The sequence below is a fragment of the Nomascus leucogenys genome, chromosome 19, assembly GCF_006542625.1.
Source record: "Nomascus leucogenys isolate Asia chromosome 19, Asia_NLE_v1, whole genome shotgun sequence".
Lineage (NCBI taxonomy): Eukaryota > Metazoa > Chordata > Mammalia > Primates > Hylobatidae > Nomascus > Nomascus leucogenys.
In genome coordinates, this window is record NC_044399.1 from 37,320,816 (window position 1) to 37,340,475 (window position 19,660).

General features: G+C 47.2%; 2 protein-coding genes across 2 annotated transcripts in view; one reads left to right on the top strand and one right to left on the bottom strand.

The window, feature by feature from the left end:
• Window positions 1–3,024: 3,024 nt before the first annotated feature.
• Window positions 3,025–3,418, bottom strand: LOC115831506 (ATP synthase subunit ATP5MPL, mitochondrial). Its single transcript, XM_030799851.1, has one exon. The coding sequence runs from the start codon at window positions 3,364–3,366 to the stop codon at window positions 3,190–3,192; it is 177 nt and encodes a 58-aa protein (XP_030655711.1). The 5' UTR covers window positions 3,367–3,418; the 3' UTR covers window positions 3,025–3,189.
• A 7,719-nt stretch (window positions 3,419–11,137) lies between these two features.
• The window catches only part of MYO18A (myosin XVIIIA), a 123,775-nt gene continuing 115,252 nt past the window's right edge, over window positions 11,138–19,660 (top strand). Inside the window, exon 1 of the mRNA XM_030799392.1 lies at window positions 11,138–11,185. The gene's annotated coding sequence lies outside the window, so the exon portion shown is untranslated. The remainder of the gene's footprint in view (window positions 11,186–19,660) is intronic.

Sequence of the window (19,660 nt, forward strand, 5' to 3'; positions counted from 1 at the left end):
TGTGCTATTCATAATATAATGGCTACAGACAAGACACACTATTAAGTTTAATCTACATAATTAACAATTTCTCCATCTTTTTTTTTTTTTTTTTTTTTTTTTGAGACGGAGTTTTGCTCTTGTTGCCCAGGCTGGAGTGCAAAGGTGCCATCTCAGCTCACTGTAACCTCCGCCTCCCAGGTTCAAGCGATTCTCCTTCCTCAGCCTCCCGAGTAGCTGGGATTACAGGCACGTGCCACCGGGCCCGGCTAATTTTGTATTTTTAGTAGAGTCGGGGTTTCTCCATGTTGGTCAGGCTGATCTCGAGCTCCTGACCTCAGGTGATCTGCCCACCTCAGCCTCCCAAAGTGCTGAGATGACAGACGTGAGCCACCGCGCCCGGCCTCCATCAATATTTTAAGTCTCAACAATCAACGAAACAATAGACCAAGCCCTGTTTTGCGGTTTTGCTGATTTCCATAGTCTTACCATGGCCAAGTTCATGCTACCAATGTGACACCACTGAGCATGGAGTTGGGAGGAGATTTACAGCGGCACACCACAGTATTGCACTTCTGCCATACAGATGTAATAGACATTAATAATCTCAAGAACATAGATAATAGGAAAATGTAGTAAAATAATTAGGAAGTTATAGTTTTGTTTTGAAGATTATTTAATTGTAAGTTTATATAATTTAATTTTTTATAATGACTGTACTTAACTGACTCTGAAAATTTGACAATCAGCTCTTGTGAAATGGTGCAAGCTGGCTGCAGCTCACCAGTGCTCAGGAGATAAGGTGGGTTTGTAAATGGGAGAAGTTGGCTGGGTGTGGCTAAGGGAAATTGGGCAGCACCCCCTTTTCCTAAAGGGGAAGCCACTAACCAGGTCCCAAAAGCTATTGCCCATCATGTGTAGGGTTGTCAGATTATCCAATTTTCTTTCCCAGAAATCTGGGTTTTTATGTGATTCTCTTGATTTAAGAAAATTGGCAACAAGTGAAGACATTTTCGCAAACATAGTGCAAGCCAAACAAAACCTATTTGTGTGCAGAATGTAGCCTGTGGGCCCCCTCTGCCTTCACACATGCCTCATGAACTCTCCTGTTAGGGACCCAGGGAGCAGGGCCAGGACTAGGGTGAGGGGAGTGAGGCACTCACTTCAGTCATAGTACTCAATGGGATGCAAAAAACTCAGTAATCAAAATAAACAATATTTTAATGCCATATTAAAAAAATTTTTAGGCGTGGGGTCTTTCTATGTTGCCCAGGCTGGATTCGAATTTCTAGGCTCACACAATCCTCCCACCTCAGCCTCCCGAGTAGCTGAGACTATAGTTGCACCCCACTGTGCCTGGCCAATGCCATACTTTTTAGCAATCAAATTAATGCAAAAAAAATCCATATTGAACAAAATAATATTTTCAATAAAGACAGAATCAGTAACAGCATCATGCCAGGGCACACTGGAGCCTGAGGCAAAAGGAAAAATCCATACTACTGATTTGGGACTAGGGGAGCTTAATGTGCACTTGTTCGTGGAGCTTAATGGCACCATTAGTGCCATTCTCTGGCCCAGTGTTCTAGGGCTTTGGGGAGGGCAAGGATACTTTAAGATTTGAAGCTGGGAAACTTCCTTCCAGGCCTTGGCTCTTCTTGAAGGCTTCTGTTTTCCATGTAGCTCCTAGGAAGGCCCAGAGAATGCTTGCTCAGCAACCTGCCCCAACCCCAGAAGATCTGAGTTTAGAGGGGAAGTGGAATCCATCCACAGTGGAGCCGATTCGCATGACAGGGCTTGTCATTGCTGAGGACCTGGGGAGTCACCACTCCCGACCCTGCAAGGTCCTTGCTGTGTGACTTTGCGCAGCTGACTGGAGCTTCACAATTTCCTAGGATATGGGGCCTATGTTATTCTCCTTGACTTCCAGCCAGTCACGACGTGTTGTTTACCCCTTGTGGAGTTTGACGTTGTATTATTTTTTCTCTCTCTCTTTTTAAATTTTACTTTAAGTTCTGGGATACATGTGCAGAACGTGCAGGTTTGTTACATAGGTATACATGGGCCATGGTGGTTTACTGCTCCTACCAGCTTGTTATCTAGGTTTTAAGCCCCACATGCATTAGGTTTTTGTCCTAATGCTCTCCCTCCCCTTGCCCCCACCCCGTGACAGGCCTCCCGTGTGTGATGTTCCCTTCCCTGTGTCCATGTGTTCTCGTTGTTCAACTCCCTCTTATGAGTGAGAACATGCAGTGTTTGGTTTTCTGTTCCTGTGTTAGTTTGCTGAGAATGATGGCTTCCAGCTTCATCCATGTCCCTGCAAAGGACATGAACTCATTCCTTTTTTTTTTGAGATGGAGTCTCGCTTTGTCACCCAGGCTGGAGTGCAATGGTGCCATCTCGGCTCACTGCAACAGCCATCTCCCAGGTTCAAGTGATTCTCCTGCCTCAGCCTGCCGAATAGCTGGGATTACAAGTGCCCACCGCCATGCCCAGCTAATTTTTGTATTTTTAGTAGAGATGGGGTTTCACCATAATGGCCAGGTCGGTCTCGAACTCCTGGCCTCAAGAGATCCCCCCGCCTTGGCTTCCCAAAGTGCTGGGATTACAGGCGTGAGCCACGGTGCCTGGCCGAGTTTTACATTTTACATCCTAGAATATAAAGGTCAATTCTTTTCTCCCTGGTTTCCAAGCAGAAAAACACTTTGTTTAGCATAGATCAGTGGTTCTCAAATACGGGTGGGGGGAATTTTGTCCATCAGAAGACATTTGACAATAAAGGCATTTTTGGTTGTCATGGTCAGGAGCAGGGGTGCTACTAGCATCTACCGAGTAGAGGCCAGGAATGCTGCTAACCCTCCTACAATGCCCAGGGCAGTTCCCCACACTGTAGAATTATCTAGTCCAAAATGTCAACATGCTGAGGTTAAAGCTGAAGTTAGGAAACCCTGGCCTATAAAGATAGATCTCTGCCCCATTTTCAAAGTTCTCCTGGGAGACTATATTCTCTTCCATTGCCTTAAAGCTCTGGCAACCAGAAACTTCTTTTTTTTTTTTTTTTTTTTCTCACAGATCCATTTATTCATGCCATGAAGTAAACGGTACTTATACAAGTGTACAGTGACATTCCACGCTCCCCGTCTAACACGGCTTGCTTAAATTTACAGGCAGACTGACATTTTCTTTCACACGTACTCCAAGTAAATCTGGTTAGTGATGACCAGGAGCAGGCGCCGAAGCTTTCAAAGCCTTACTTCTTTTATCAGCAGCCCGGATTTTATAAACGATGAAGCCCATCAGCCCCATTCCTATCCAAATCTCCTGGTAAACTTGGGTGTAGTAGGGCTTCATGGGGATCCATACGTTTTTAATAATACTTTGAAGCATCTTGGCGCAGGACAGACGGCTCAGAGCGCACCACAAACCCGCAGCCAATTCAGAAAGCGGCAACCAGAAACTTCTAACTCATTCACTTCTATTGTTATTTTATAACTTTTTTCCCTTCTAACTTCAAGAGAGAGAGAAAATAAGTTCCTCAATCCCCACTCTTTTTTTTTTTTTTTTTTTTTTTTTTTTGAGACGGAGTCTCGCTCTGTCGCCCAGGCTGGAGTGCAGTGGCGCAATCTCGGCTCACTGCAAGCTCCGCCTCCCGGGTTCACGCCATTCTCCTGCCTCAGCCTCTCGGAGCAGCTGGGACTACAGGCGCCCGCCACCACGCCCGGCTAATTTTTTGTATTTTTAGTAGAGATGGGGTTTCACCGTGGTCTCGATCTCCTGACCTTGTGATCCGCCCGCCTCGGCCTCCCAAAGTGCTGGGATTACAAGCGTGAGCCACCGCGCCCGGCCTAATCCCCACTCTCTTCTTGGGCTAACTGGCATTTCCCCCTCGCTATTCTATGCCTTGTTCATTTCTTTCTTTTCCACCCTTCTCCCACCAGGGCTCAAATCAAGAGAAGCAGGGGCTCAGTTCTGGCTTTTGGGGTTTGAGAATGAGCCCCAGCCTCTGCTCTGTGGAGAGGCAGGCCAGGGATACAGGAGCTGACAAGGATGAGCAGGGAGCTCACCAGATGATTAGTAAATATTTGAACCCTGGGGGGCAGGTAGTTTCCTTTTGCCACTCCCTCCTGGATGTCTTTGCTTGGCCAGAAAAGAAGGCCAGGCGTGGTGGCTCATGCCTGTAATCCCAGCACTTTGGGAGGCTGTGGCAAACGGATTGCTTGATCCCAGGAGCTCCAGACCAGCCTGGGCAACATGGTGAAACCCCTTCTTCATCAAAAAAAAAAAAAACAACAAAAATTAGCTGGGTGTGGTGGCGCAGCTACTTGGGAGGTTGAGGTGGGTGAATCACCTGAGTCCAGGGAGGTTGAGGCTGCAGTGAGCTGTGATCGCACCACTGCACTCCAGCCTGGGCAACAGAGTGAGAGCCTATCTCAAAAAAAAAAAAAAGGTGGGGGGGAAGAAAATGTCCAGAAGCCCCCATCTGCCAAGTGCCTCCATCTCCCAGGTGCCTGCTGCCTGACCAAGGAGGCATACATAAACTTGCAGCCCTGCAGGAACTTCTGCTTCCTTAGTGGTGGTGGCGAGGAGTCTAAATACTCAGACGGGGGTTTCTAGTATTTTCTGCCTGAAGAGTGAAGAGAAGGGGTTTGGGGCAGCAGGAGAGGAGCTGCTAAGAGCAATAATAATAGCTTCTATTTATCACTGAGCACCCCTACCAGGTGCCAGGTACTGAGGAAGGTCCTGCCCACCCCCCACCATTTGGTTACATAAGCTTTTTGGGTTTTCTGTTTTTGAGACAGACTCTCACTCTGTTGCCCAGGCTGGAGTGCAGTGGTGTGATCTTGGCTCACTGCAACCTCCGCCTCCTGGGTTTAAGTGATTCCCATGCTTCAGCCTCCCAAGTAGCTGGAATTACAGGCACGCACCACCATGCCCAGCTAATTTTTATATTTTTAGTAGAGATGAGGTTTCACCATGTTGGCCAGGCTGGTCTTGAACTCCTGACCTCAAGTGATCCACCCGCCTCAGCCTCCCAAAGTGCTGGGATTACAGGCATGAGGCACTGCGCCCAGCCATTTTGGTTTTTTTGAGAGAGAGTCACTCTGTCGCCCAGGCTGGAGTGCAATGGCACGATCTTGGCTCACTGCAACCTCCGCCTCCCAGGTTCAAGCGATTCTTTTTTTTTTTTTTTTTTTTTTTTTTTTTTTTTTTTTTTTTTTTGAGACGGAGTCTCGCTCTATCGCCCAGGCTGGAGTGCAATGGCGCAATCTCGGCTCACTGCAAGCTCCGCCTCCCGGGTTCACGTCATTCTCCTGCCTCAGCCTCTCCGAGTAGCTGGGACTACAGGCGCCCGCCACCACGCCCGGCTAATTTTTTGTATTTTTAGTAGAGACGGGGTTTCACTGTGGTCTCGATCTCCTGACCTCGTGATCCGCCCGCCTCGGCCTCCCAAAGTGCTGGGATTACAAGCGTGAGCCACCGCGCCCGGCCTAGGTTCAAGCGATTCTTGTGCCTCAGCCTCCCAGCTAGCTGGGACTACAGGCGTGCGCCACCATGCCTGGCTAATTTTTGCATTTTTAGTAGAGACAATGTTTCACCACATTGGCCAGGCTGGTCTGGAACTCCTGACCTCAAGTGATCTGCCCACCTCGGCCTCCCAAAGTGCTGGGATTACAGTCATGAGCCACTGTGCCCAGCCGATTATATAAATTTTTTGTAGTAAAATATGCATATAAAATTTACCATTCTGGCTGGGTGCGGTGGCTCATGCCTGAAATCCCAACACTTTGGGAGGCCGAGATGGGTGGATCACCTGAGATCAGGAGTTTGAGACAGCCTGGCCAACATGGGGAAACCCCGTCTCTACTAAAAATACAAAAACTAGCCAGGCATGGTGGTGCGCGCCTGTAATTCCAGCTACTCGGGAGGCTGAGGCAGGAGAATCACTTGAATCCAGGAGACGGAGGTTGCAGTGAGCCGAGATCACACTACTGCACTCCAGCCTGGGCAACAGAGTGAGACTCTGTCTCAGTAAATAAATAAATAAATAAATAAATAAATAAATAAATAAATAAATGAAATAAAAATTTACCATTCTAGCCATTTTTAGGTGTACACTTCATTGGCATTAAGTATCTCCATGGTGAGGCACAGCTGTTATCACTCCCCACGCCCAGCACTTTCTCATCATCCCAAACTCTGCACCCATTAAATAATAACTCCCCATTCCCCCTCTCCTAGCCCCTGGGAACCTCTGTTCTACTTCCTGCCTCTATGAATTTTGGGCAGAGTTTATAGTAATACATTATCTCTCATTGTCAATATGTCTTTGTCATTCTATGTTAAAAATCTCTGCTTCACAGATGGGAAAACAGGCCCAGAGGAGTTAAGTAATTGGCCCCAAAGTCACACAACTAGCAAGTGACAGAACAAGGATTTGAACCCAGGTCTGTCTGGCTCCAAAGGCCAGAGAAAGGAGGGGCAAAGAGGGAGAATGGAGGAGCTACCCGAAGTGAGGTACGGGTGAGGAATGGAGGAGGCTTGCGTTTTCTTTCTTTCCCTTCCACTGACAGCTTGCTCCGGGACGCTGACTGGATGTGCCTCTCTCTCTCTCGGACCTACCTAATTTAGGCCTGGAGCTTTGAATGAGAACAGGTGGGTTTCTTTCCTACCTGGTGCATCTGTTTCCCCAGTTTCATCTGACATCCTTCCTAGCTATGGTAAGGAGGAGCCAGCAGTGGGGGAAATTTGAATTCTGGGCTCTGAGTAAAATCTGGCAGAGCTTCCTCCGGAACCTCCCTCCTCTCAGGCCTTTCTGTTCCTGGACAAGTTGACCAGTGTGTGAGTCTATCTGAGCAGCTCCTTTGTGCTGGCTGCTCTGTAGGGCACAACAACAAGATAAGGCTTGATAACAGGGAATGAGGCCAGCCAGAATGTGCACAGGGATCCTGCATAGCAGTGAGCATAAGGAATTCAGGGATGCAGGCATTCGGGGTGGGTTGGAATAGTCAGGGGAGAATTCCTAGAGGAAGTGGGTCTCAAGAGGTGGGTAGGGTTGGGATGAAAGAAAAAGCAAAGAGTGTTCTTGGAGATGGGAACAATTCAGAAGTCTTGGAGAGTACGCCTCTCTCTGGAGCTCTGGGAACCCCAATGATGGAGGAATTCTATCATCTACCCATTCATTCTTTCACTCATTCGTTTAATAAACATATATTAAACACCTACTTCATATTTAGAGTGGCGATGGCCGGGTGCGGTGGCTCACACCTATAATCTGCACTTTGGAAGGTCGAGGCGGGCGGATCGCTTGAGCCCAGGAGTCTGAGACCAGCCTGGGCAACATGGTGAAACCTCGTCTCTACAAAAAAATACAAAATTAGGCAGGCATGGTGATGCACACCTATAGTTCCAGCTACTTGGGAGGCCGAGGTGGCAGGCTGAGGCGGGAGGATCACTTGAGCCTGTGAGGCAGAGGTTGTGGTGAGTCCAGGTTGTGCCACTGCTTTCTAGCCTGAGTAACAGAGTGAGACCTTATCTCGAAAAATAATAATAATAAGAGTAGTGACAAATAAGATACAGTTTCTGCCACTGAATGATTCGCAGTCAAGTAATGGAGATAATTCTTATGTTTTAAATGAAATTTGTGTATAAATGGAAATTACAGACATTATGTTCAGCAGACAATGCACTAAGCAGGAGACCACCATGGGAATGGTCAGTCCTTTCTGGGATAGGATCAGGAAACTTCCTTGGAGAAGATGCTGCTTGAACTGAATGTTGGGAGGTAAGAATTGGCTGGAAGGACAGTGGGGCTGGACAGGCAGAGGAAGAGTGTGAGTGACTGCTCAGGAGTATGAAACTGTCTGCAGGTGTGTAGGGCTTCTAGGAATTCTGAGAGCTGGAGGGTAAGGAGGGCACAGATGGGGCTGGAGGTGTAGGTGGAGGCTAGATTAGAGAGGGTCTTACATGCCATCTTGGGGAGTTAGGCTTTATCCCGAGGACAATGGAAGCCAGTGGAGAGTTATTTATTTATTTTTTCTGAGACAGGGTCTCATTCTGTCACCAAGGCTGGAGTGCAGTGGCACGATCTTGGCTCACTACAACCTCCACCTCCCAGGCTCAAGTGATCCTCCCACCTCAGCCTCCCAAGTAGCTGGGATTACAGGCATGCACCACCACACCCAGCTATTTTTTGTATTTTTTGTAGAGACAGGGTTTCACTGTGTTGTCCAGACTGGTCTCAACTTCTGAGATCAAGTGATACACCCACCTTGGCCTTCCAAAGAGTTGGAATTACAGGTGTGAGCCTCTGCACGTGGCTGAGAGTTTTAAGGAGGGAGATGAAATGACCAGATAACCAGATATGCATTTTAGGAACGCAGCCATTTAGCCAGGCGTGGTGGCACGTGCCTGTAGTCCCAACTACTCAGGAGGCTGAGGCAGGAGAATCGCTTGAACCGGGGAGGTGGAGGTTACAGCGAGCTGAGATCACACTACTGCTCTCCAGCCTGGGTGACAGAGCAAGACTCCGTCTCAAAAAAAAAAAAAAAAAAAATCTATATGAATGCAGCCATCTGAGGGTAGATCAAAGGGACAAAACTGGAGGCAGAGCAAGTTACTAGGAGGTTAGCGTAATAATGCCGGCAAGAGAAAGGGGAAGGTCTGGACTAAGTCTGTGCCATGGACTGATGAGAAGGCAGTGGGTGTGAGATATTAAGGAAGTAGTACTGTGGGGACTTGGTTACCAATTAGATGAGGAGAAGCGAGAGGGAGACATGACGGATAATGATCAGGATTTGGGCAACTTGGATGATGGTGCCATTCACCAAGACAGGAAGAGGAGTAGGTTTGGAGGAGAGATAATAATACTTAATATTAATGAAGTACTTACCATGTGCCAAGCACTTTTCTAAGTCCTTTACATATATTAACTCAAGTAACCCATACAACTCTATGAGGTAAATCCCCTTAGAATCTCCATTACACCGATGAAGAAACAGAAGCATAGAGAGTTTAAGCAACTTGCTCGAGGTTACACAGCTCTGGGTGTCTAAGTCCAAGTTCATAGCCACTATAACACTCCTTTCCAGGACAGTAAGTTTTTTTTTGTTTGTTTTGAGAAAGAGTCTCACTCTGTCACCCAGGCTGGAGTGAAGTGGCACGATCTTGGCTTATTGCAACCTCTGTCTCCCAGATTCAAGTGATTCTCCTGCCCCAGCCTCCTGAGTAGCTGCAATTCCAGGCACCTGCCACCACACCCAGCTAGTTTTTGTATTTTTAGTAGAGCTGGGGTTTCACTATGTTGGCCAGGCTGGTCTCAAAAACTCCTGACCTCAGACAATCGGCCTGCCTCAGCCTCCCAAAGTGCTGGAATTACAGGCGTGAGCCACCACGCCCAGCCCAGGAGAGTACGTTTAATGTGAGTTGGAGATGCCTGTGGCCATCCTAGTGGACTGCATCCTCCAGGACCAGTAAAAGGCTTAAAGTATCTTGAGGAACATCAATGTCTACAGAGTGGAGAGAAGAACAGCACATTGACTCAAACGGAGCAACCAGAGAGATAAGAGTCAAGACAACTTGGCTTCCTAAAAGTTCAGGAGGAAGAGGGAGGGGTCTCAGCACGATCCCCAGGATTCTGTTTAGGGGGAGTTAGGGAAGGCAATCAGTTACAGGGAAGGCTGGGGTCTGGTCTTTACCCTGAGTTTGTACAGTAAGCACGCTACGTACTGCTGCGTAGTAAGCACGCTACGTACTGCTGCGTAGTAAGCATGCTACGTACTGTGTCAGCTGGGTGCAGTGGCTCACGACCGTAATCCCAGCACTTTGGGAGGCTGAGGTGGGAGGATCACTTGAGGCCAGGAGTTCGAGACCAGCCTGGGTGAGATAAGAAGACTCCCCCATGCCTCTACAATATATATCTATACACACACACACACACACACACACACACACACACACACACACATATTTTTTGAGATGGAGTCTCACTCTGTTGCCCAGGCTGGAGTACAGTGGCATGATGAGCTCGGCTCACTGCAGCCTCTGCTTACTGGATTCAAGCGATTCTCCTGCCTCAGCCTCCCGAGTAGCTGGAACTACAAGGCAAGCGCCACCACGCCTGGCTAATTTTTGTATCTTTAGTAGAGTCAGGAGTTGGGGTTTTGCCATGTTGGCCAGGCTGGTCTCGAATTCCTGGCCTCAAGTTATCTGCGTGCCTCAGCCTCCCAAAGTGCTGGAGTGGCAGGCATGAGCCACAGTGCCCAGCAAATTTTTTTTTTTTTAATTAGCTGGGCATGTGGGACACACCTGTAGTCCTAGCTACTCAGGAGGCTGAGGCGGGAGGATCACTTGCGCCCAGGAGTTTGAGGTTACAGTGAACTATGTTCATGTTACTGCACTCCAGCCTGGGTGACAGAGTAAGACTCTGTCTCTAAAAAAATACAATAAATAAATAAACTACATGTTTATTTGAGAGGCAGAGAGTGTTGACAGAAATAATGGGTGTAAATGCCCCACAAGCTATACCCTTGGGAATTTTTTCAGTAATTCTCAGGGTCAGAAGCTGCAGAAATGTAAAGTAAAATGAGATTGTTGCAATATGAGGCCTTAAGGAGAATCCACTGGACAGAGACAGGAGGATGTAAGGCCCGTCTCTTTCAAACCCTGACATAGTAGTCAAAAAACATGTTACCCTGGACTCGGGAAGAAACACAATCTAGGTCATGAATTTCCACCGTGGCATCTTGGGAGAAATATGCCTGGTACTATGTCGATCTGAAGAAAATGCCAAGACAGTTGGGAGGCCCAAAAGCCTGTTGAGTTAGGAAGAGTTCAGTGGAAGCCTAACTGTAATAGAGGCGTGCAGCCTGTCTTGGTGAATGTTGGGCTGCGCTGGGCTCCTTCTGGGAGTCACTGCTTCCATCTTTTCTTCTGCAGTGTCCTTTTCTCTGCCAGCTTGTTCTTCCCGTCCTTGTCAGGCAGCGAGTGGCATGCCTGGGCGTCAGGCACAGATGGAGCTGGAGCTCTCGCTGTGGGCCAGAAATAGCTTTGCAAATATCTGGCTGTGGGGGCATTATGTTTTCGTCCCCTTCCCTTCCTGTCCCCTCACTTCAATTTCTTGTGATTTCTGTGTCCACAGATGAGTGACTGGTCATTCCTGGGCTGGCTCCTGACCCGAATGCAGAACGATTCCACCGTGGTTGGCAAGGTATGGCTCACTGTCCTGGTCTTACACATCCTGCTTGTCGCCCTGCTGGGAAATGCTGTCTGTGGGATGGTCACTGCAAGTTCATCTGCAATACCCTGCAGCCTGGCTGCACCAATGACCACTTCTCCCACTTCCGCTGGGGCTTTGCAGATTGTGCTGGTGGCCATACCCTCCATCTTCTTTGTTGTCTGTGTGCTGCACTAGATGGTGAAGGGGAGACAGTGAGTGTGGAGAGGGGGTACCTGCTGGAAACCGTGCAAGAGATGGCAGCTGGAGGGGCTCTCCCTGGACCCAGGCTGGGGCCCCTTGGGGCTTCTTTCTTTCTAGAGGGGCAGCTCTTAGTAGGAGAGGAGGTTTTTCCCCAAATGCCTTGGGGCTGCCGCCTGGTACCCCAGCCTGCAGTCATACAGGCTCCCAGCTGTCTGCACTGCCCATTGGTGCTGCGGGCGTGCATGGAGCTGGCCTTCCTGGTGGGGTCTACTCTCTGGGTGTGATGTGCCATAGTTGCTTCACTGCCACTCCTCCCCTGTCCCTCCAGTCCTGACTGCTTTGTGTCCAGAGCCATGAGGAAGAAAATCTTCCTGAACTTCATGTGCAGGTGGGGTTGGGCTGCTTCCTCCCAAACCCGGTGGAGTTGCGCTACCTGGGCTGGGTCTTCCCTTGCCAGGCACGCTCTGTGGCCTGCAGCAGCTAGTGCTACTTCTGCTCCACTGTGATGAGGAAGGACCGTGCTCCAGGTGCCCTCCTGCTGGTGAGTGCCCCGGCAGTGCAGGCCCCAGCACCGCACGCCCCAGGCTCACTGCCCGGTGGTGAGAAGCAGCTGGCTTAGGTAGCGGCAGAGACCTGACACTCCCCCCCAACAATGCCACCCAGCAAAAAAATCCTGCCATCCTGCTTGGTCTTTGAGGGTGGGGAAAGTGGAGTGGGAGTGGAAAACCCTGCTTCTTCCTGAAGACGCTACCTCAACAGACACAGTTTAGTGAAGTGATGAAGAGTGAGGCCTCTGGAACCCAGGTTCAAATTCCAGCTCTGCCATTTACCAGCTGTGTAACCTCAGACAAATTGCTTAACTTCTCTGTACCCCAGTTTCTCTACCTGAAAAATGGAAATCATAATAGATCCTCACTCCGACTTCATAGGAATGCTGTGAGGGTGAAATGAGTTTATACATGTAAAGTGCTTACAGATAGTAGCTGGTAACAAACGTTACCCATTTGTATTAACCTCAGCTGCCTACAGCATTGCTTTTGCCTTGCCTAGTTTCCTGGGCCACCCACAATCGTGGAATCAATTGTCAATTCCTCCCTCAGTTGCTCTTATGGCTGTTGGAAGCCAAGTCCCCACACATTCTTCCTTGCAAGTCTCTCCTACACCTGTCCCCTCTGTTGGGTCCCCAAGTCATCTTCCTTGTTCAAGTTTGTATTCTCGGCCCCCTGCACTGCTGTTGCTGAACCTGCCAAGCACCTCTCTGCCTGCACTGCCCTTCCCTCCATTCCAACGTACACCTGCCTCACTGTGGAACCTCCTTGAATTAATCACTTAAAGCTCCTATGCCTGGAAACCAGCATCTTCCACGAGCCAGCCCGGACCTCCTTTTCTAGCCTGATCACCTACTTTTTCCAAAGAAGCCCTCCATTCTAGCCACACCAGGAGCTGTGCCTGGGGCCTTCACAGGCTCCCTCCCCTACCTCCCACCCTTTGCTTGTGTTCCCTCCTGGGGACCTCTGACCTGGGAGGCTTCAGGACTGAGTTCGAATCCTGCCCCGCCAGTCGGTGGTTGTGTGAGCTTGCGTAAGCTACTTGGTCCTCTGGTGATCAGTTTCCTGCTGTGTCAGAAGAGACTAATTATACTTTCTTCACAGGGTCATTGTGAGGATTAAACAAGATACTCTGAGTAAAGTGCAAGGCACACAATGTTCATCAACGAGTAGTAGATGCCATGATTATCACCTACATTCTACTATTATTGCTCAGATACTACCTTTTTTCTGTGCAAACGTTCCTTGACCACTCCTCTGACTTTTTTTCCTCTGTGCCTCCAAGGCAATTTCACTTAACAATTAGTCACGCAGTGTTTTGTGACTTCCCCTTTACTGTGGTCTTCAGCAGTTATTTAAATCCCATCCCGCTGTGTAACTTTGCACACGTCTCTCATTGGTCTTTCATCTCAGTTGCAAGGAGGGGTGGTGATGATGTGCTTTGCAGGAAGAGGACACACACTTCTGCTCCCAGCTTAGCACTTTGCATGGAGTAGGAGCTCAACTCGTATATGCCAATTTAATTAATGTCGAAATCTTTAGGCTACAATTAGAACTGAGTCCAGACTGAGCTGTACTTGAGGCATGTCAGAAAAGCAGAGTGACAGACATTCCTCCACTGTCTTCCACAACTTGGGCCGATTTCTAACAATCCTTTAACAACTAAAAAAGTTCCTCGCAGGGTCTAATTTGAGTCCTGCTTGCTGCAATTGAAGGTGCTTTTCAGCCTCAGATTATTGATGTCTAGGTCCTAAAAAGGGGGGGGGGCGTGGGGGCGGCAGGCGCAGTGGCTCACACCTGTAATCCCAGCACTTTGGGAGGCCAAGGCGGGCAGTTGCCTGAAGTCGGGAGTTCGAGAGCAGCCTGGCTAACATGGTGAAACCCTGTCTCTACTAAAAATAAAAAAATTAGCCAGGCATGGTGGCACACGCCTGTAGTCTCTGCTACTCAGGAGGCTGAGGCAGGAGACTCACTTGAACCCAGGAGGCGGAGGTTGCAGTGAGCTGAGATCACACCTCTGAACTCCAGCTTGGGAGACAGAGCAAGACTCCATCTCAAAAAAAAAAAAAAAAAAAACAACGGGGGCGGGGGACAATATCTAGGATAATTGGAGATGTAAACCTCCTGTGACCCAGCAATTCTATTCCTAAATATATGCACCGGAAAATATCTTGCACAGTTAGCACCTGAAGATATGTCTTAAAATGTTCATAGCAGCATTATTTTGCAATAGCAAAAACCAGAAATAACCATGAATATTTATCAACAGAAGAATAGACAGACTGTGTTATATTCACATCATGGAATATTATACAACAGTGAAATGAATAAATTAGAGCTAATCATATTAATAGGAATCTTTCTTTTTTCTTTTTTTTAAATAATAGGAATCTTTCAATGATGAGGAAAAAGAGCAAGTTTTGGAAGAGTAATGAAAGTGTGGTATTATTTTTACAAACTAGGTAAAATAATATTTTATATTGCTTGAGGATATATGCTATGTAATAAAAGCATATGGAAGTGCATGGAAATAACAAACATCCAATTCAGAATAGTGGTTGCCCCTGGGAAGGGGGAGGATAATGCAGGGTGGTACTGAGTGTTCAAACTGAGTTTGAGTAATTCTTTCTTTCTTTCTTTACCTCCCTCTTTCCATCCCTCCCTCCCTTCCTTCCTTTCTTCCTTCCTTTGTTCCTTTTTTTGGGACGGAGTTTCGCTCTTGTTGCCTTAGGCTGGAGTGCAATGGTGCAATCTCAGCTCACCGCAATCTCCGCCTCCTGGGTTCAAGCAATTCTCCTGCCTCAGCCTCCCAAGTAGCTGGAATTACAGGCATGTGCCACCAAGCCAGCTAATTTTGTATTTCTAGTAGAGACAGGGTTTCTCCATGTTGGTCAGGCTGGTCTTGCACTCCTGACCTCAAGTGATCTGCCCGTCTCGGCCTCCCAAAGTGCTGGGATTACAGGCGTGAGCTACTGCACCCAGCTATTAATTTTTTAATTTTTTGTAGAGATGGGGTCTCCCTATGTGCCCAGGCTCATCTTGAACTCCTGAGATCAAGCGATCCTCCCGCCTTGGCCTCCTATAGTGCTGGATTATAGGCGTGAGCCACCGCACCCAGCCTAAATAGATTTCTAAGTAGAGCCATTTTCCAAGGAAAGAATAATGGAGACATAATCTGGTTTTGTTCCTTCTGTCTCTGCTGGGAGGATTATAGCCCCCCTCTATAAGTGGGAACTCTGAGCTGGAGAGAGGTGACAGGATTTGCTGGATGCTATGTGGGAAATCAGGAGACCCTGCTGCTTCCTCTTTCTTTGAAACAAACTGGATTTGTGGAAATTACTTGTGGTTTTAGAGCCATTGAGACGTGAGTTTTAATCCTGCCTCTGACATTATCTATAACAGCTGTGTGGTCTTGGCCAATCTCTGACCTTTTAAAGCCTCAGTTCCTCATTTAAATAGGAAAATAACAACATGGAGTTTGCAGGGTTGTTGGAAGAATTAAAATGGGAGTGGTCCACCTTGCTCTGGTTTGGTACATGGTGGAAATATAGCTCAGGTCCTTTTTCCCATGCTCATATAATCAGCTAGTCAGTGACCTTCTTCTCCTGGGCCCCATCTGTTCTCAGGGAATTTAGCCAGCTCTTCTGCCTGACTATAATCAGGGCTCTCGACTGAAGGGAAAGCCCCTTTCCATGTAATTTTGACATCTTGTGCCATGGAAATAATTAATACCTTTATTCTCTTAATACATCTATTAATTAAGCAAATAACTACTGGTCAGTATAATATGGCAATCAAACTTTAGGCTTCAGGGTCAGAGATTTGAGTGCTAGTCTTGGCTATGCCATTTACTAGCTGTGTGACCTGGGCAAGTTACTTCTACTGTCTACGCTTCATTTCCTCATCTGTATAATGGGGATAACAGTGCCTACCTCCATGGGCTTTGCTGAGAGTATTACATGAGAACACACGTATGGTGTTTAGCAGTAGCTATTATTACCCTATCATAATCCCAGCAATGTGCTTGGGACTTGGGGGAGGAAAAAGTATAAATAAGACTGGTCTTGAAGCATCACAGTCAAAAGACGTGATGACAAATAAATACCAAATACATTCATTGAATGATAAATATGGTAAAAGAGACAGAAAGTGCTGGAGTCGGTGAGTGACTACCAACTCCACCTGAAGGAGTTGTGGGGCAGCTCCACAGAGAAGCTGACATTTGGAATAGACCTTGAAGAACTAGTGGACTCCCTCAACTTGGGAGATGGGGAAGGATGTTTCAAATTGAGGGGGCGGCACATACAAAGGCATGGTGGTATGTTCTGGCGAGAGCAAGGCATTTCCCATGGCTGCTGCATGTAAAGAGTCTTCTGGGTTATGCTAAGAAGCTTGGATTCTGCTGGGCATGGTGGCTCACACCTGTAATCCCAGCACTTTGGGAGGCCTAGGCAGGCAGATCACTTGAGCCCAGGAGTTTGAGACCAGCCTGGGCAGCACGATAAAACCCTGTCTCTACAAAAAATACAAAAATTAGCTGGGAGTGGTGGCATGCACCTGTGGTCCCAGCTACTTGGGAGGCTGAGGTGGGAGGACGGCTTGAACCCAGGAGGCGGAGGTTGCAGTGAGCCAAGATTGCACCATTGCACTCCAGCCTGGGTGACAGAGCCAGACCCTATCTCAAAAAAAGAAAGAAAAAGAAGCTTGGATTCTATTCCCTAGGCCAGGGGTCAGCAAACTACTGCCCTCGGGTCAAAGAGAGAGGTGGCTGTTATGCTACATGTTTTTGTAAATAAAGTTTTTTTGTTTCTGTTTTTGTTTTCTTTTGAGACAGCCTCTTACTCTGTGGCCCAGGCTGGAGTGCAGTGGCATGATCTTGGCTCATTGCAATCTCCACCTCCAGGGTTCAAGCAATTCTTGTGCCTCAGCCTCCGGCGTAGCTGAGATTACAGGTATGCGCCACCACACTTAGCTAATTTTTAGTCGAGACGGGGTTTCACCATGTTGGTCAGGCTGGTCTCAAATTCCTGACCTCAAGTGATCTGCCTGCCTCAGCCTCCCTAAGTGTTGGGATTACAGGCGTGAGCCACTGCACCCAACCTAGATTTGAGAGATATTTAGGGATTAGATCAATGGGACTTGGTGCCTGAGTGGATGGTGGCTGAAGGAGAGGAAGGAGGCAGGGAAAGTGGACTTCTGGCCCCAGCAAAAGAGGGTTAGGGTTATTAACCAAAAGGAAAAAGTCTGTGGTGAAGGTTGTACATTTCACTTTGGATACAGCTTGGGGTATTTGTAAGTGATGGTGGAAATACCAGGCTGGCCTCTAGAGTAATGTCTGCGTGGAGACTTGGGAGTTATCCACTGTGTGGGAGGTGTTTGGGAGTCCTGAGAATGAACAAGATCTCCCAAGGAGGGAGTGTAGGATCATAAGAGCAAAAGGCAAAGGAAGAAATCCTGAGAAGTGTCAGCAATGAAAATCAAACAGAGGAAGTATATCTAGCCAGGGGATCCACAAGTACTTCTGGAGGCCAAGTTCTAGAAGGAAGGCAGGTCAAATAGGCATTGACTAGCAGGCCAGGGAGGCAGGCTCTAGAATTAGCAATTGGGCGGTTACTGCTTGGGTGACCAACTCACAACTGGAAATTTCTCAGTTTTAGCATTGAAAACTCCCATCCTGGGAATGCCCTCAGTCTCAGGCAAACCAGCAGAGTTGGTCACCCTACTGCTGACCTTACCATGAGTGATGTCAAGAAAAGTTTAGCTTGCAAAGAGCTAGCTTCTGAAGGTATCAATTTTCCATTAAGTTGATGACCTAAGTCTTAAGTGGAACCTTTTTTTTTTTTTTTTTGAGACAGAGTCTTGCTCTGTCGCCCAGGCTGGAGTGCAGTGGCGCGATCACACCCCACTGCAGCCTTGACCTCCCACTCTCAAGCAATCCTTCCACCTCAGCCTCCCGAATACCTGGGACTACAGGCACACCTGGTTCATTTTGATTTTTTGTGGAGATGGTATCTCACTGTGTTGCCCAGGCTGGTCTCAAACTCCTGGGCTCAAGTGACTAGGTTGATCCTTTCTGAATCACTCCAACCGTAATAACAAAAAGCTCTCTTGGTACAGCACTTGACCATTGTATGACCTCATTTGATCCTTACAATAACCCTGCGAGGTAGGAGTCTGTAGCTGCAATTGCACAGGAGTGGAGATGGAGAGGTTGGCATTTGATGATGCACCTGTGCCAAGTAAGTGGCAAAGGCAGGGCTCAACCTCAGCCTTTTGACTCCAGAAGCATTTGCCTGGCTACCTCCTGGTTGTAGACGTCCATAGTTTGGGGAGCTGGGCTCCTGGCTGGCTGGGCTACGGATCCCCTGCTCACTGTAGAATCAGGCAGAGGCCAGGAAATTCTTGGAAGTGTGGAAGGAGCCCCACAGCTATGTATAGATCAGTGCAAGAGTAAGGCTGTAGATTCATAGAAAGGCCACTACATAAACTTATGCCATCAGGGGTTTGTAAGAGGGGCCATATTCTATGCAATAGCCAGGCTCTTAAACAAATTTTTCTTGTGGTAAAATACACATAACCTAAAATTTACCTATTTTTTTTTTTTTTTTTTTTAAAGACAGGGTCTGGCTCTGTCACCCAGGGTGGTGTGCAGTGATGTGCTCATAGCCCACTGCAGCCTCGAACTCCTGGGTTTAATTATTTTATGTATAAAATAGTTAATCTCTGCATTTTAGCTATTTTCTGTGTACATTTAAACTATTTTATGTGTACAATTCAGTGGCATTAAGTACATTCACAATATTGTACAACCATCACCACTATCCATTTCCAGAACTTTAAATAATCCCCAGTAGAAACTCCATACCCATTAAACAATGACTCACAATTCCCCCCACCCTTAGTCCATGGTAACTTCTATTTTCTGTCTCTATGAATTTGCATATTCTAGGTAGCTTATATGAGGAGAATCAAACAATATTTGTCCTTCTGGGTCTGGATTCTTTCACTTAGCATAACATTTTTAAGGGCCATCCATGTTGTAGCCCATATTAAAATTTCATTCCTTTTTATGGCTGAATAAAAATGTGCATATGTTGTATGTATATGCCACATTTTGTTTATCTATCTGTTGCTGGATAGACTCTTTTTATATTCTTATATTTCAAGTGAAGACAATCATGAATTTCTGATAAAGTATCGTTTCAGAGACAACTGGATACTATGTGCTTCCAGATATAAGAAATATTCTTGCCAAAAAAGAAAAAAAAAATCAAACTCAAAGCTGTTCAAGCCTCTAGATCTGTCTACCAATGATAGGATATCAAACTGCACTATGTGGATGCAATAAGCAAAATCCTGACTGTGAGAAAATCTATAGGATAAATGACCATGTTTCTTCAACAAATAAGTTGCAGGGGGAAAACAGAGAGAGATTGAAGGGAAATCTGTAGATTAAAATATACTTAAAAGTCATGTCAACTGACTGCAATGTGTGGATCTTGATTCAAACACACATTTTTAAAAAAAGACATTTATGGAGACAATTGGAATTTATGGAGATCATTCCATCATGGAGATAATAGAATGACGATATTAAAAAATTATTGTTCAAGGCCGGGCATGGTGGCTCACGCCTGTAATCCCAGCACTTTGGGAGGCTGAGGCGGGTGGATCACTTGAGGTTGGGAGCTCGAGACCAGCCCGACCAACATGGAGA

Coding starts and splice junctions, on each gene's coding strand:
- LOC115831506 (XM_030799851.1), bottom strand. CDS start 3,366: ATGCTTCAAAGTATTATTAAAAACGTATGGATCCCCATGAAGCCCTAC.